The 16,664-nt window shown below is 36.2% G+C and overlaps 1 protein-coding gene across 1 annotated transcript; it reads left to right on the top strand.

The window, feature by feature from the left end:
- Window positions 1-6,310: 6,310 nt before the first annotated feature.
- LOC140160279 (uncharacterized) lies at window positions 6,311-16,148 on the top strand. The gene is made up of 3 exons (XM_072183549.1): window positions 6,311-6,467; window positions 7,405-7,590; window positions 15,503-16,148. Exons 1-3 carry the CDS (start codon window positions 6,347-6,349, stop codon window positions 15,655-15,657), a joined length of 462 nt encoding a protein of 153 aa, XP_072039650.1. The 5' UTR covers window positions 6,311-6,346; the 3' UTR covers window positions 15,658-16,148.
- Window positions 16,149-16,664: the final 516 nt, after the last annotated feature.

The following is a 16,664-nucleotide window of genomic DNA, read 5'->3' as shown; positions in this document are numbered from 1 at the left end:
ACTAAATCCAAAGTAACGTATTTTTTTTAAAAGTAAGCATTTTATAAACACATATTGGCTAATACTGATGTCTTATGAAAACTGATACCACGCAAGATGTTACCACCACGTTACAGTTCGCCACTCCCATTAAAAGTAGTCAATATTTATGTCACACTTTCAGCATCAAAATTATTATTTATTACTTAATATCTCTAATTGAGGGGGATGTTCCGTCAGATACCATCTGACGTCATGAGTAACCTGAGATGTTGTTATGGATGACGACGCGACTTAACATAGTCCTTCAAGAATGACTCTCGGCTGACAGAAGTTTAAAACTATTTCGGCCTCGCTAGTCGGCCTTCGGCTAGTCGCCCCCCCCCACACATAGCCGAGGTCATCCCCCCACATAGCTGAGGTCATTTTTGAAGGACTACCTTAACATAGTTCTTTAAGAATGACTCTCGGCTGACAGAAGTTTAATACTACATGTTATTTGCGAGGCCTCGCTAGTCGGCCTTCGGCCTCGTTGTTCTCGTTGTTCACCCCCCCGCCCCCAACACATAGCCGAGAGATGAGATGCAGGAGATAATATGAGATTCAGGTTAAAGTTCTGTTTTAGTCATGTTGTGCTCTAGACTGTAATCGTAAAATATGAAATTAATCCCTGCGGGAGGGTAGTCTGGGTTGGCAAGAATTTTTGGCAAGCCAAAAAAAAGGGGAGGGTAATTTTTGGGAGGTCAACTCAAAAAGGAGGAAAACAAGCAATTGGCACACATTCATGAGGCACATTTTAATAAAACGCTTTAAAATGGGAAAATAGCACGGAAACAGTCAAATAATCAAATTTCCTTCTCGCTACGTTCGCATTAGGAGCTATTAGGTTCGCAAATTGGGTCACCGAAATTTGGCATGTGCAAAGGGGTGGTAGGGGCGTAGCTGCCCTACCCTGTCAAGGGGGCAACATTTTTTACACGCGCACGGAATGGGCACCAAACTTTAGATGATGATGACGCATGTGTCTGAGATGCATCCGTCATAAATATTAATGCAAATAAAAGTCTTGAACTTGATCAACATATTTTGCAATGCCCAAATATATACGAATGACAGGGGAAAATAATAGCAAAGTGCGCAAAAATGTGCAATTTTACACTATTTTATACCCAAATTCCGCTTCATTTTCTGGGGGAATTGCGTTTTGTGTGTGAAAGCTAGGCGGATTTTTGTGTATAACCTAGGGGATTTTCCCCTACCACAGAACAAGTGGGTTAAGTTCTTTTCACAAATACTCCGCCCCCTGGAAACCTAATGGTGCGTCACTAATACAGGGTGTCCCAGAAAAAAATACCGGGCGAATGAATTTGTACGTAAGTCGATAAATAGACATCAGAATTCAAATATCTAAAATTCGTCGTTTAGCTCATTTTATTCTGCATCTTATATGCTAATTTTACGGGATCGGTTGACTGATTGCGAAGGAATGAACGATTACATAACGCATGCGTCAATTCACTTCATTCCAAGTTTGAAAGAAACATCATTCAACACAATGCGCACTATAAAGACAGAGATAAAAAAACAATTTATCGCGTCTGATGTCACTGTCAATTACGATCCTTGATTGGTTTACACAGGTTAATCAGCGCGTAAAAGGAAGACCAATCTATCCGGTGCTGATCGGAGAAAAGCAATAGCAGCAAATGGCGAAAAATTTCGTACTTTTACAAGGCAAAAAGCAGCTTTTCTAGACATTGTCGACATGGTGCCTTCACCAAAGAAAGTTTCCAACTATAAAGACATAACTTTTGAGATGGTTTGCATGTCGAAAGGTGCAAAATTAACAAGGCGCCCGGTTATAAATCCGCGTTCAGCAAGTCATCATCACGACACTTGTAAACAAACCGTGCTCGAGTTTGATTGATAGGTGACGTCAGACGCGATAAATTATCTTTATCTTTGTCTTTCATTATAGTTTGTGGCTTCATATTTTGTTCGGTGAAATCCTTTTCGTTCTTTTTAAACAATCTGTTTCTTGCAAAACATTTAATTAGGTTTTGAAAATGAATGATGCTCCGTGCTTGTAAATATCTTTTATCGTTAATATTCATATAAATGTTGATTAAAGAATTTTGCATAACGAATTCCAACTGGCTTAAAAAAATTCTTCCACACATTGATGTTTTTGGAATATTTCCAAGAAATTGTAATGCAAAGTTTTTTTTTTTTAACTTTAATGTTAATTAATGTTGCATGGTATCAAAAATCACACATAAAGCTGTAAGCACTTGACTATCATTGTCATTCTTGGCTCAAATGTTCTTTGGAAAGTAAATATAACATACGGTATTTGCACAACCTAAAGAATTAAAGTTGGAAAGCTTCCAATTCTCGGACAAACTTTTATTCATCTTCAGTGCAAGGATGAATAACATAACACTTTCGGATTATAAAATAGATAATGTAGACTAAATTTAATGAGATACATTAGAAGCGATGAGCAAGTATGAAAAAGCGCCTGTTGATTAAACTTGGAATGAACTGCATTGATGCTTACATTATGCAATCGTTAATTTCTTCGCAACCAGTCAACCGAATCAAATATTTTTTCATGCGATGCACAATAAAATAGCCCATGCACTACATTTTAATTTTTTTTGATTCTGATGTCTATTTCTCGACTTACGTTCAATTTTATTCACTTGGTAATTTTTTCTGGGACACCCTGTATATATACAGAGGCACGGCGAGTCTAGGATACGTTGAAGCTCGTTGACACGCGTGAGCGTTATTTAACAATTTTATTGCTAGACAAGCCTAAGCAAATTTATTATTTCCCTTCAAAACAATTCATAAATTTCATTATCCATTTTGATGACAATAATGGCTTAATTATATAGGTGCTGCAAAGCATTCATAAACTTGTCATTTATAAATCAAATGATAAACCGCAGTGGTTTCTGAAATGCGATGAAAAATGTAAAAGGTCTATAAATCAACAGTAAAATACAGCGTATCATGATTGTATACATAATTATGTACAACGGTTACAATGAAAGTTTTAAAAAAATGTTTATAAATTGCCTAAAAGCGAAATATAAGTTATTAAAATTGTATTAGAAATGAAAAATGTCTACTACTTAAGGGCTCAGTCGGGTATGAGCGTTTGGGCAGTATTTTTTTGGACATGGGAGCACATCAGACATATCGAATTGCATTCTGAATACGAAGAATGTCCTTCTGATATCAAATAATTTTGATATTTTTTTTTAATTCGCGATATAATACACATTTTATGGCGAATGATTAAAAATTAATATTTTTGATATTTAACAGTCGGCAGTCCTCGAAGTAAACTTTATAAATCTAATGATAATTATGATATGTCTGAAAGTGTATATAGCTGAGAAGAAAAGCCGACGATTAATTGAAAAAATGTTCCTTTCGTATTGAAGATATGGATTTTTTCCCCAAAGTTTACTTCGAGGACTGTTAGGCCCTATATATCAAAAATTAAAACAATATCAAATTTTAATAATTTGTCATAAAATTTGCATTATATCGCGAATTAAAAAAAAATCAAAATTATTTGATATCAGAAGGACATTCTTCGTATTCAAAATGCAATTCGATATGTCTGATTTGCTCTCAGGTCCCACAAAAAAATAACGTCACTATCCGAGCACTTTCTATGGCACTCAAATTTACAATTATTAGCGATTTTCTATTTTTATTTTTAAAAGTCGAAGCACCAGCTGGTAGCACATGTTGAAAAACCTTGTTATATTTTGATTGGAATAATAATGACAATATACATGTATTGGAGGCCTATTGTAGTTGATTGTAACACAAAAGACAATATTTTTGTTAACATCAAATCAAGCAAATAATATATACTACTTTGCAGGTACATTCAACATTACATTATAATAATAATAATAATAACTTTACACGGTAAAACATGTTCAATACAGTATTGTTCTTCCACATGTCCGTGTGGATATTAAAAATATTACTAACAAACACAAGTTAATTTAAAATATAATACATTAGTGTACATAGACTAAAAACTAAAATTAATACGATATTTTACTAAAGATAAAATATATATAATAAATAAAATAGTAACCCTGCATTCTTCCTCATACAATCACACTCTCACATGCACTCCTCTCTCACCCTCTCAACACACACCCTCCATACATCTTTCACAATAAAACGTTATTATTATGTACAAGTTATATTTAAATCATTAAAACACATCATCAAGACCACTATTGCACAAAGACATACAAAATGATAAATTATTCAAAAGTATTAGGAAATAAATTATTAAACACAATTAAAACAAAACAAGGGATATTCACCAAAGCCCGCACCAAAGTCAAGTGCATGCTTAAGTTTTATTAAGTATATTCAGTATATTAAAGTATAATTATGATGGGCGTTTTGCCCATAGTAAACATTAACATAAAATAATAATAAAATGTGTATCATTGATTATCTACTATGAACAACGCAGTGTACTGTAATTACATTATCTTACTATACCATTAATTGGCTGTATTATCTACATCAACTTCAATTATTCATAAATATTTATATCATTATTATATATATTATTATTATTACTCACTTATTTTGCTTTCATTATTATATTCAAAAGTGTTGAGTTTTACCCATCATCCATCATTGTACTATTTATATTTTGTATTTTATGCATTAAAGGCCCTTTCAGTGATCCCAGCGAAAGTGCCAAAAAAAACCCACCTGTTTATAAATTGCCTAAAAGCGAAGAATAAGTTATTTAAATTGTCATTAGGTATTTTTGAAGGGTAAAAAATTGGCAAAAATAACGAAAACAGCATTATTGCAGTATTGACTAACTTCAGGATCCATTCAAATACATGTATCTAATTTATATACTGTCAGTATATAAATTACAGATTCATGTAAATGCCTTATTTTGTCTTATATCTTAAATACATGGCTTTCGGCTGAACCACTAGCATAGTGCTACGTTAGCAAATCTATGACAATGACAAAATCTGAATTTTGATGATTTTTACGATCGTCCGGATGAGCAAATCACTGAATGTGCCTTTAATTGTTTGAGCAAATTTCGCGATCCTTTACGTTTCTATCGAGCAGAATTAACCCCTAACCTTTTACCTGTAAACGATTGTTTGATGAGGTAATTTATTAACTTTTCTAACAAAACATTATAATAATGTTCAATTCTAGACTTGGACAATACCAACAGCTATCACACTAACATATACCTACATTTGTAGCTTTTTTTAAACATAGATTTTCGTTTCTTTATCCACTTATTAATCTTTTCTGCTTTTTTGTGGTAATTTTATAAACTGTATATTTGTGTGAAAACTGAGGGCGCTATTTACATAAATTTTAATTTAGCCAAATAATATAAAATATTCCTTACATTTCATGATAATTTTTTTTTTTGCTTTTCATATTCTTTTTCTGACGTTTTGATGCCATTGTAAAGATGCAAACACGATTTTGTAAATACCGCCATCGGTGTTCACTTTTACTTTAAAATGACGTAGCTTTACATGCCATCAAACTTTAGTCGCCAACAGCACAAGCCAATGACAATGTGTAGCTGTTGAAAGACTGAAGGATTGAGCCAACATGTACTCATCATGCACCAGCAATTGTGATGTTCATTTTCTTGATAGAGTGTAGGCCTATTCAATAATACATCACTCATGGTAGTCATCCTCATTCTAAAGATCGTATATGGTGGCTTCTTAATAAAAGAGAAAAATAAACGTGAAGGTAAATTTCATGGAAAATCTTGGAGATATACATGTTTTAGTAGTACCTCAAAAGACCTAATTTGTTTTGGCGTTTTAGGGGGAAAATCTATATCTTCAAATACGAAAGGTCATAATTTTCATATGATGGACGACTTTTCATCCCAGCTATTATACACTTTAAGTACATATCATTAGATTTATACAATTTATTTCAAGTCCTGTAAAATTTCCAAAATATCAATTTTTAACCATTTTCCATAAATATAATCATTTTCCATAAAATGTGTATTATATCGCGAATTTCAAAAAATCAAAATTCTTTGATATCAGAAGGACATTCCTCGTTTTCAAAATGCAATTCGATATGTCTGATGTGCTCTCAGGTCCCATTAAAAATACGTGAAAACGTCGCTATCCCAGCCCTTTATTGAAAAATCAAGAAAACTTGGTGTCCTCGCGTGAGAGACACGTGGATTAATTCGCACATGTTTCTACTGGTACCATGAAAAAATAATAATAAAATATGGTTTATTACTGGTTACTAAAATAGAAATCAGCGATGACACTGTAGACTAGCCATGACAGAGAGACAGCGTGTTTCTTTACAATTAGGTATTAATATGATTTCATTCAGGAGAAATAATTGGATTACCAACATGGTATTGTTTTTAATTGGAATTCTCTTAAAAGACGTCGTTGGTAAGTAATACACTGCAAAAACAAGTGTTTATATTTAAACACCATATTGTGTTTATCAGAGCAACACTTAATAAACACATAATTCATGTTAATGGTCTAACACTAATGTTAATTTTTCTAACACTAATGTTCATAAATTAACACTTGGTGTTATATTACAAACATTAGTGTTTGTAATATAACACCAAGTGTTAATTTATGAACATTAGTGTTAGACCATTAACATGAATTATGTGTTTATTAAGTGTTGCTCTGATAAACACAATATGGTGTTTAAATATAAACACTTGTTTTTGCAGTGTAGGGTAGGGCAACATAGGTTACTGGCAACAATAATGAAACAAATATTTTACGAACGCATTTTGTATTATTTTGCTGATGGTGCTGGACGCGGACATCCGTGGACGGGAAAACGGACATTGTGCTTTTACTTCCTACTAAAACTCATTAGGAAACGAATTTGGAGTTAATTCTGTTAATAAAACACTATGCTGAGCCACCAGCCTGGGTGGCTCACGTTCCAGTAATTTCAGATGATTGAGCTCAGTAATACATCAAAGAACGTCTTCCAATTCATGAAAACAAATAGATAATCGGGCCCAGACTCCTGAAAGTTTGAACCGGGCCCAAACTCCTAGAAGTTTGAACCGGGCCACAGACTCGAGTTTGAACCGGGCTCCGGACTCCTGAAAGTTTGAACCGGGTCCCGTCTTTATTGAAAGATGGTTGGTTGGCTCCGAGGTATTAAATTCCGAGGTAGGAATTAATTCCTTACGATGTTTGGATCAAAAGTTTAAATCAAAATCATGATTTATACCAACACAAACGAACTTTCATGAACCTCAATATATTATGTTAACTTTCCATAGGCCTACACTTTATGGTATCAATTATTTAAACAAATTATCAAAAGTAAGTAAATTTCTTTATTTTTCAGCTCAAGAAGCTTCAGAGGAGTGCACGGAAAAATTGCCATACTGTGACCAACTAAAGACGGCTGTTAAGTCCAATTGCAATATAGAAATTTATTTCTCGGACGGTATTTTCCCTCTCAAAGAGAAGTGTCCAGTCGCCTGTAATAACTGTCCTGGTGATTCTATTCAACCAACGCCAACGCAGCAACGTAAGTCAATGAGCCATTCCAGTTGAAATCCATACACCCGCTATGGAAGACACGGCCTTAATCTACCACACTGGGGGTGAAGAATTCAAATGAAGTCATCCATTCAGGTAACCCCATTTGAAATTCACACTCCCCGTGTAGGAGATTACGATCATGTCTTCCATAGGGGGTGTTTGAATTTCAACTGGAATAACCCAATCCAATGGGTATTTTCAAGGTTTTGTTCTTCATAACAATTTTGGTTTCTAGTTTGATGCATGTCTATATAATTTTTGCTGAACCATGCAATGGTATCCAAGTGTATGTTACTAGCTTACTTACTTGCTGTACTAAGTTATTTACTGACTAACGTTTTGGTCTGAAATGGGTATATCTCTAAATGTCAAAAAGGTATGACTCCCAAGTGGTGTCAAATGAAAGAGGAAATAGTAAAGAATATAGCCCCCCCCATTAAAAATATTTTCCCACCCAGGGGTGACACTCATAAGACCCGGGTCAATATTCATATGGGTCCTTTTCATATCTCAAAATGCCAAGAAGATATGACTCCCGAGGGTGTCAATTGAAAGAGATAAAAGTAAAGAATATAATAAAAAATAATTTCTCTACCTTGGGTAACACTCCTCATAAGACCTGGGTCAATATTCATATTTTGGGTCTATAAATCTCAAGTCAAGAAGGTATTAACCCAGGTGAAAGTGGTATACCACAATATATTGCCGAAGCCCATGGTTCAGCTGTGGTGTGGTAACCGCTCTACATCGTGTAGTTAAGTCCCTGATGTGATTGCCATGTTAAATATTGATGGGTTCATCGAGGTCTACACTCTTAAGAAAAAAGATCTTGTGGCTGCCTTAACGCTTGTAGGCCTATGTAGGTAAACAGTGGCGTCGGAAGCATTCAAATTTAGAGGGAGGTGGGGGCATTATTTTGTTCCGATATTACTGGGATATTTGCGCACAGCTAAATTTTAATTTCAAACTAATTTAGCCCCAAATGGAGGTGAATTTAGCTAAAGTGAGAGGCCAATTATGCGCGTGTGCATTTTACCCTATATTTTAGCCCAAAACACGGTGTTTTCGGGGCTAAAAGGAAGATGCGCAGGGACATTTATTGTTTTTTTTCTTTTATTAGGATTTTTTATGATGCTATTTCAAAATTTATGTGAATCAACTATAAAGTAACAATAAATTATTATTATTATTATTATTATTATTTTATTATTATTTTTATTATTATTATTATTATTATTATTATTATTATTATTATTATTATTATTATTATTAATACAGACATTTATAAAGCGCCTTAGCTAAAAAAAAGAACAAAGCGCTGTATACAAGCTAAAAGCACTGGCTTAATATACACATACAAGCAAGAAGATATAAAATACATATAAAATTAAACTCATAAAATGCAAGCATAAAATACATTAGAAAAGTACACAGTAATTAACAAGCAGGAAAATATAAATTGCATGCATAAAAAAACACTAAAAAATAATGCAGTCGGACACTGAAAAGAGGCTCGCAGAGACGGTGGAATCATATATGGATTGGAACAAATTTGTTATTAAACGCTTCCTGAACAACATGACTGTTGGGCACTGAAGAAGAAGAGTGTCATTACCAGAGCGAAGACTTTGCCACCCAGGGATAAGGCACAAGAAACTCAGTCACGAGGAACAAGCTCGTGAGTCGTGCAGTCCCTTGAACACATTGAGATGACAGTGGCGGCGCTACGAGGGGGGGGAGGCAAGGGGTCATCTGGATTAGGAGTAGAGGCAACATCACCATGAACAAGGACGAGGGGTGTACAGACTTAATCGGATCTACGATCAGATCATCAATCGGCAAGCAACCCATGTGACGTCATCAAAATCCGTCACAAAGTGTGCCGATAACATCTAGAAACAATAACACTCACCAAACAGTGATCAAGATCCCTGATAGCAGGGGCGTAACCAGACCTGACCTTCCGGGGGCAAGATTGTAAAATTTCCTAATTTCTGAAAAAAAATCGTAGTATTTATATGCGAGCGGCTTGCCGCGAAGCATTAAACTGGTGGGGTCCAGGGGCCCGCCTTAGGGCCCCTGGTGGGGTCCAGGGGCAAAGCCCCGGCGGGGGTCAAGGGGGCGGAGCCCCCTGAAGCTCCTGGTTTTTGGCATATTAGAAGCTAAAAAATCAGTGTTTCAGAGAACAAATTTCACAATGAAAGTAGTAGGACCCTATAGATCTTCTTCCCTCTTTCTTTCCCTTTTCTTTTCCCCTTCCCAATTTTTTGCTCTTCTTCCCAGTTTTTTTGTGCCCGGGGGGGCAGCTTGCCCCCCCGGCCACCCCACTGGTTACGCCACTGCCTGATAGGAATCGAAATATTTCTAGTGAGTAGGCCTACCAAATTTACTACTTGAATCCGTTTTGAGAACATTGGCTTACCAGTGATTTATGAACGATCCTGATGAATCTGTTCAGTCTTGGTGATGGTTTTCAAATGGTCAGTCATGGACATTTTTTTGGTCAAAAATGACGCCAAGATTCCGGATATTATATGATTGCTGAGTAACACTGTCACCAATTCTCAGCATTGTAACTTGACACGGCTATAAAAAAAACCTCTTACTTGGTCATTGTTGAGTTTTAGTTTATTCACATTCATCGTCATCCAGGCACTGATTCTCTGAAAAGAGTAACTTTTAAGTCCCGCGACTTTCGGCGCTCATAAAAGTTTTAAAAGCGGATTTTGTTTTTCTTTTTTGGCTTAGTCATGGACTTTTGTATGTATAAAAATAGTTAAGAACATCCAAGTGGGGAAAAATTAATTTCTTGGAGTCAAACAATTCTTCAATATCTGACGACCCCCCTGAAAACCCCATGTCCCGATGTCACGCACCGAATTTTAGTGATTTTGTAGTATTTTTGCGAGCAAGTGTGGGAAGTGAAAATTACCACTGACTGGGGTAAATATCATGTCTAAGAAGGTTTTTAAACCACTTCTAAAGTCAATTTTATGGAATAATTCAAATATTTGTGTCAAAAAATTGCTGTCCCTTGGTTTTGCATCATTGCCGTCACATTGGCATCAAAACGGCTGGAGGTGAAGACCAAATATCAGAGGTCAATAATTTGACCCTGTACGCGGCCTTTTACAGACGACGAAAAACATCAACCCGGAATAGGTGCACATTGGCACTCTTTTCCTGCCAATTTTGAGGGTATCTTCAAGTAAACACGCGCGTACCTTTATTCAACATCATCTCCAAACGTTTCTGATCAATTTGATATAAGTCTTATTGTTGATTTTTTCCGGAAAATAATGATGGTTGAATATGTCCCACAAGCTGTTGTGGTGATATGTACCACGTGGGTAAGCTTAACCCTGCTATTAATCGTAAGCAATGTCTGAACCATCATCTCCGCTACATCAGTTGGCGTCACAATTTGTCGTGGCGGAGATGATTCTCTATAGGAATTTGTGTATAAATATCATCTCCGTCACATCACCATCATCTCCATCACAGCATTGTCATCTCCATCACAATTGTTGTTGACCTTTATTTGACCTTTGACCCAGACAACATGGAATTTACTATTTGGAAATGTAATTGATATGTGTATACTATGTGAATAGAAATTTATTTAGTTATTTCAAGCAAAATTATGAATATACTTAAGTTTGTATAAAAAAATACTAACAGACATGACATTTCCGTACAGCCTGCCTCTCATTGTCCCAACTAAATGACGAAAGTACAAAATCATATTTTTTAAATGAAAAAAGCAAACATGAATCAAGCAACTTACAAGTTATCCATAAAACTCATAATTAAGAGTTTTAACAATTTTTTTGTCCTTTTTTCCTTTTTGGCCAAAATGTGACGGAGATGATGCTCACCTGGCACAACCTGCAAATTACGCCCTCTATAATATAGAGGGCGCCCTAAAGATTGCGCCAAATATTGTTTTCATGCACTAAAGACTTACATCCTTACAGATATGTAAAGGAAACATTTTTATAATCATTTTCAAATTCATATTTGCCTATCTTCCAATAGTACACCTTTTCAGAGAAATACCCATATATATCACCGATGCACGCAGAAAGTCTTGTCATCACTTGATCGCACTCGATGTTATCTTTGGGGTTAAAAGGCAAGTAAAGCTGAATGTCGTCTGCGTACACATGGAAGCTGATGTTATTTTTGCGAAAAATGGAACCGATTTGATAAGTGAACATAGAAAAAAAGAACGGTCCAACCACGGAGCCTTGAGGAATACCAGATTCTATCGATGAACTCTCTTCGACGCACACACGGAAGGATCTGTCATGCAAATATGACTCAATCCAGTTAAGAGCATTGCCGGTAATTTAGAAGGTGTTGTTAAAAGCCGCTTGAGAAGGATTTGATGGTGGACCGTATCATATGCGGCTGATTGGTCCAATAAGACAACAGCAACAGCTCTATTATTATCCAGCTCTTTCATAATATCAGTCTTGACACGTAGCAAAGCAGTTTCTGTGCTGTGCTGAAGTCTATAGGCGGACTGAAACTCTTCAGAAAAACAATTGAAACTAAGATGCTCAATAATTTGTGCACACACCAGTTTCTCCATGATTTTTGAGAGATAGCTGATATTGGAGACTGCATGGTTCCAGGCTGGTAATTCTTCGGCGTATTTTTTAAGAATGGGGGACACCACCGCCTCGCGCAGTTTCGTTGGAAACACACCACTTTTGAAAGACTCATTAATGATATTAGCAAGTGGCCTCTCACAGAGTCAATATTGTCGTTAAGAAGCCACATTGGAATGATATCCAAAAGAACATGTTTTGTTTGGTGTTGAAGCAACTGTACTTCTTAAAACCTCAACAGACACAGTATTGAACACGTCTAAAACTAAAGCATTGGTAACATTAGTATCATCACTACAGTTTGAATGTGTGACAACTGTTTCCGGGTCAACACAAGTGAGGTTTATCATATCAAGTTCATTTCTTATTTTAACCACCTTCTGTGTAAAGTACCTAGCAAATGCATTACATAAGTCAGCATTTGGTAATTGTCTAGAGTTCTTAAAGTAGAATACATATTTATACTATCAGCGGTTCAAGTTCAAGAATGTCTTTGCAATACGTTTCTTTAGCACTATTGATCATTTTGTTAACAGATTTACTTTGCTCAATGTAGGCATCATGGTCACAACTAATTTTTGTTTTACACCATTTGCGTTCAAGTTTACGACAAATGCGTCTGGCATCACTGATTTCGTCATTAAATCAAGTTCATGCAGGTTATCTATAAAGTTGCCACACCCGTGATTAGAAGCCCAATTAGGCGACTTCTGATGATTTTGAAGATCAAAATGGACCACAACTTTAAAACTATTAGGAGTGGAACCCCCTGTGTTTCTGTATTATTTTTTTCTCTCTTTCATTTGACACCACTCGGGTGGTCGTACCTTCGTGCATGCATTTCAAGATATGTCCATTTCAGACCAAAAGGTTCGTCAGTAACTTGTTAAGTACGCTTGTAAGCTAGAATAAAGCTGGTAACATTACTAATATAGGCTGGTACCTTTTCATGGTCCAGCAAAAACATAGCCGTTGCCGCCATAAATTAAAACTGTGAGCGAGAATAATATTTATATTGTAAGCAGTTGGGAATTGGAAGCGGTTCTAATGCACTTGGTTTCAGGCAGATTCCTATAAGCAACAACAACAACAAAATTGGTGGCGGTGGATTATGTTCAATTCTGACATAATGCCAGAAAAGGCCCAGAAATGGTTAAAGCTGGACAGAAAATATGAATGACAGAAAAGGCCAAAATATGATAATGTAGAGTTATAATTTGGGGAGTTGTATATTTAAAAGGGCATTTCGTGATCCACAGCCTCATCCCCCACTTTTCTCAAAAAAGTTGAGATTTTTATATCACTGGAAACCTCTGGCTACATAATGTTTATGTACAAAATATTTCTTGCAGATTAATTCGTTTAGCAAAGATATCGTGAAATTTGAATTTCGTTCTGGTGCACCAGAACGAAACTACAACGCATTGTTTATGGAGCAGTGTAATACACATAATCATGCATAACTCGCGAACGTAAAATCGGAATCAACTGAAATTTTGGGAATAGGTTTTTTTCGTGGATATCTACTGAAAAATGACATAAATAGAGGATGCTAGGATCACGAAATACTCCTTTAAGGAGTTTTTTTAGGAGTATGGACTTAATTATTCAATAGTGTAGGGAATATGTATATTTGCATTTTGTTTTGCTAAGGATGCTTTTTTGGTGTCATTGTCTAGACGTATCAGAAAAGTATCATTAGCATTATTTTCCATCAACCGTATGGATTTCAAAATGGCCGCCATTTCAAAAGGATCATCTTGTGGTTTAAATGCTTTACAAAGTCTCTTAAAATCACAGGTTATGATGCATAATTGCATATTGTTCCTGAAATGGTGACCATTTTGAAATTCAAGATGGCTATTATCCAGTGAGGTGTTAATAAATCATTGTCATTTATCTGTATTACTCCTTTGGCATCACCTCATGTTAAATCCTTTTGAAATGGCTGCAATTTTGAAATCAATGGAAATCGCTTAAACTGCTGCCCTCATTCGTCAATATTCTGGTCACTACGAAGCATAACACAGTACATGCGCAGTGTAGACGGCTGGTGGAATAAGTCTAGGAAATCGCTGCCCGGGCCAGCGTAACATCCGTGGTAACTGGTCGGTGATCTTCTGCGTGGCATGCGAGGGGTCCCGGGTTCGAATCCCGGGGGTACCAAGTGACTTCTTTCTTCACCTTCTCTCCTTTTTCGTTTCTTCTTTCCCTTCCGATAGCAAAAAAACGCGGGTATGGTTGGGGTTAATGAGATACGACCAGCATGGCAAGTGACTCGTGCATTTAGTATCATGGTTGGCATAAAGTCTAGCAGAAACTTCCTTCAAGATTCTATCAGGAGTTGGCCGTCAAAACGACAGCAACGCTAGCATTATTATAAAATGCAAAATGATGCAGTAATTAAGGAGATACCCTCTAGGAGGTACCCAAAGCATATAGGGGGAACGTATTGACCATGAAGCCTTTTTCAGAAACAGTGAAAGTAGCCTACTATAGGTCCAAATCCCCAATTTTTGGATAGCATTTTATTGAAAATGCTAAGGTGCTGTTGTTGTTGTTGTTGGTCTCATTTGGCAATACTTTCTTTAAGCAGGGTAATCCCATCAATGAAAACACTGATCTTCCTGGGGGCCCTTATACTTTGTCGACAATCAGCAATGTCGCACGGACTAAAGATTGATCAGAGAATGGATTGAAAAACCTGATCATACCTATACAGGCAATCAATTTTCGCTCTGTTGAAATTTGGTTGACTTTTTGAGTTCACATAAGTAGGCCTACGAGGAAAGTCTCCATGTGATTGTGAATCACTCAGGGCCGGATTTACTATTGGGCCAGATGGGCCCGGGCACAGGGCCCTCAACATTTAGGGCCCCCAAAATTGCCCTGCACATGTTCCTTTTTAGCCCGAAAACACCATGTTTTGGACCAAAATATCAGTGGTAATCTTGCAAAAATGTTCCGCGCTTCGCGTGCACTGACCACATACATCGTATGATTCACCTTCATCTTGGGCTGAAATAGTCTGAAATTTACATTTTTCGCAATCATCTTTGTAAATTTGGAACAAAATATGCTCGTCACCCTCTAAACAAAAACTTGGCCACTTGAGTGCACATGCCTTCCCCACGGTGAGTTTGGGGTCTCCAAATTCTGACCTGGCCAAGAGCCCGGCCCCCAAAAGGTAAATCCGGCCCTGAAATCACTTGATTTTTCTTCCGTGTTCTGTTATCATGCATGTATCACAAATCGTTCTACATTTATTTTGTTTCCTAACAGCCCCGTGTATTCCTGAAGATGACCACTTTGTCTACTGTAATCAACTCATAGCCCGACTCAGCTCATGTGAACGTGCTGTATGGTTCGAAGATGAAAGGTTAACATTGAACGAAATATGCCCTAAAACATGTAACTACTGTCCAGAGGACAATTAAAAATGTACCAATCTTGATACAATTCAGAAATTCTTCATAGCTACAGTACATAATTTATTCTTACATTCAGTTTCTAATTTGTTTAAATAATTATTTAATATTAGGCGACGAAAAAAACAACCTGTTTTACGGGCAGATAGACTTTTCAAGTAAGGTCGGTTGGCGGAGATTTTTTTTCTGGAGGCATAAATGACCCTAAAATATCACCGCAAGCTTAATTATGACAAAAAGTGATGATTTTTTGCAAACATATTTTGCTGAATATTTAAAAAATGTATAAAAATTAATATTTATTAGCCAATATTGGCCAATAAATGGCTGATTATACATGATTTTAGCAAAATTTAAAAAAAATCCAAAACACAAAATCTGGGTCAGTTGGGCCCGTCAAACAGGGTGTTTTTTCCGTCGCCTTACAATAAGTCATTGCCACCTTATTGTTCATGATGTAACTTGTGGTTCATGAAGTTAACTGATATTTGAAAGAATAAAATGTGATGAAAATCCTGTTTCATAATTATTCAATGGAGCCATTCAAGTTCCCAGTGTTGGTTTCTTCGTTGTTCAGAAACTACTAGTACTAGTATACTTGTTTTAAAAGGGCATTTCGTGATCCACAGCATCATCCCCCACAATTTTCTCAAAAAAATTGTGATTTTTTATATCACTGGAGACCTCTGGCTACATAATATTTATGTACAAATAATTTCTTGTAGATTAATTAGTTTAGCAAAGATATCGTGAAATTTTAATTTCGTTCTGGTATAGGCCTACCAGAACGAAAATGACAACACATTGTCTATGGAGCAGTGTAATACACATAATCATGCATAACTCGCAAACGCAAAATCGGAATCAACCGAAATTTTGGGAATAAGCTTTTTTCGTGGATATATCTACTGAAAAATGTCATAAAAAGAGGATGCTAGGATCGCGAAATACTCCTTTAAGTATGCATTTTGTTTAATTTCTTTCATCTGCCTGGGCACCCCACACGCAACGAAATA

The sequence above is a fragment of the Amphiura filiformis genome, chromosome 9, assembly GCF_039555335.1.
Source record: "Amphiura filiformis chromosome 9, Afil_fr2py, whole genome shotgun sequence".
Classification (NCBI taxonomy): domain Eukaryota; kingdom Metazoa; phylum Echinodermata; class Ophiuroidea; order Amphilepidida; family Amphiuridae; genus Amphiura; species Amphiura filiformis.
The sequence above is the reverse complement of the archived record's forward strand: the minus strand, read 5'-3'. Positions and strand labels throughout refer to the sequence as shown.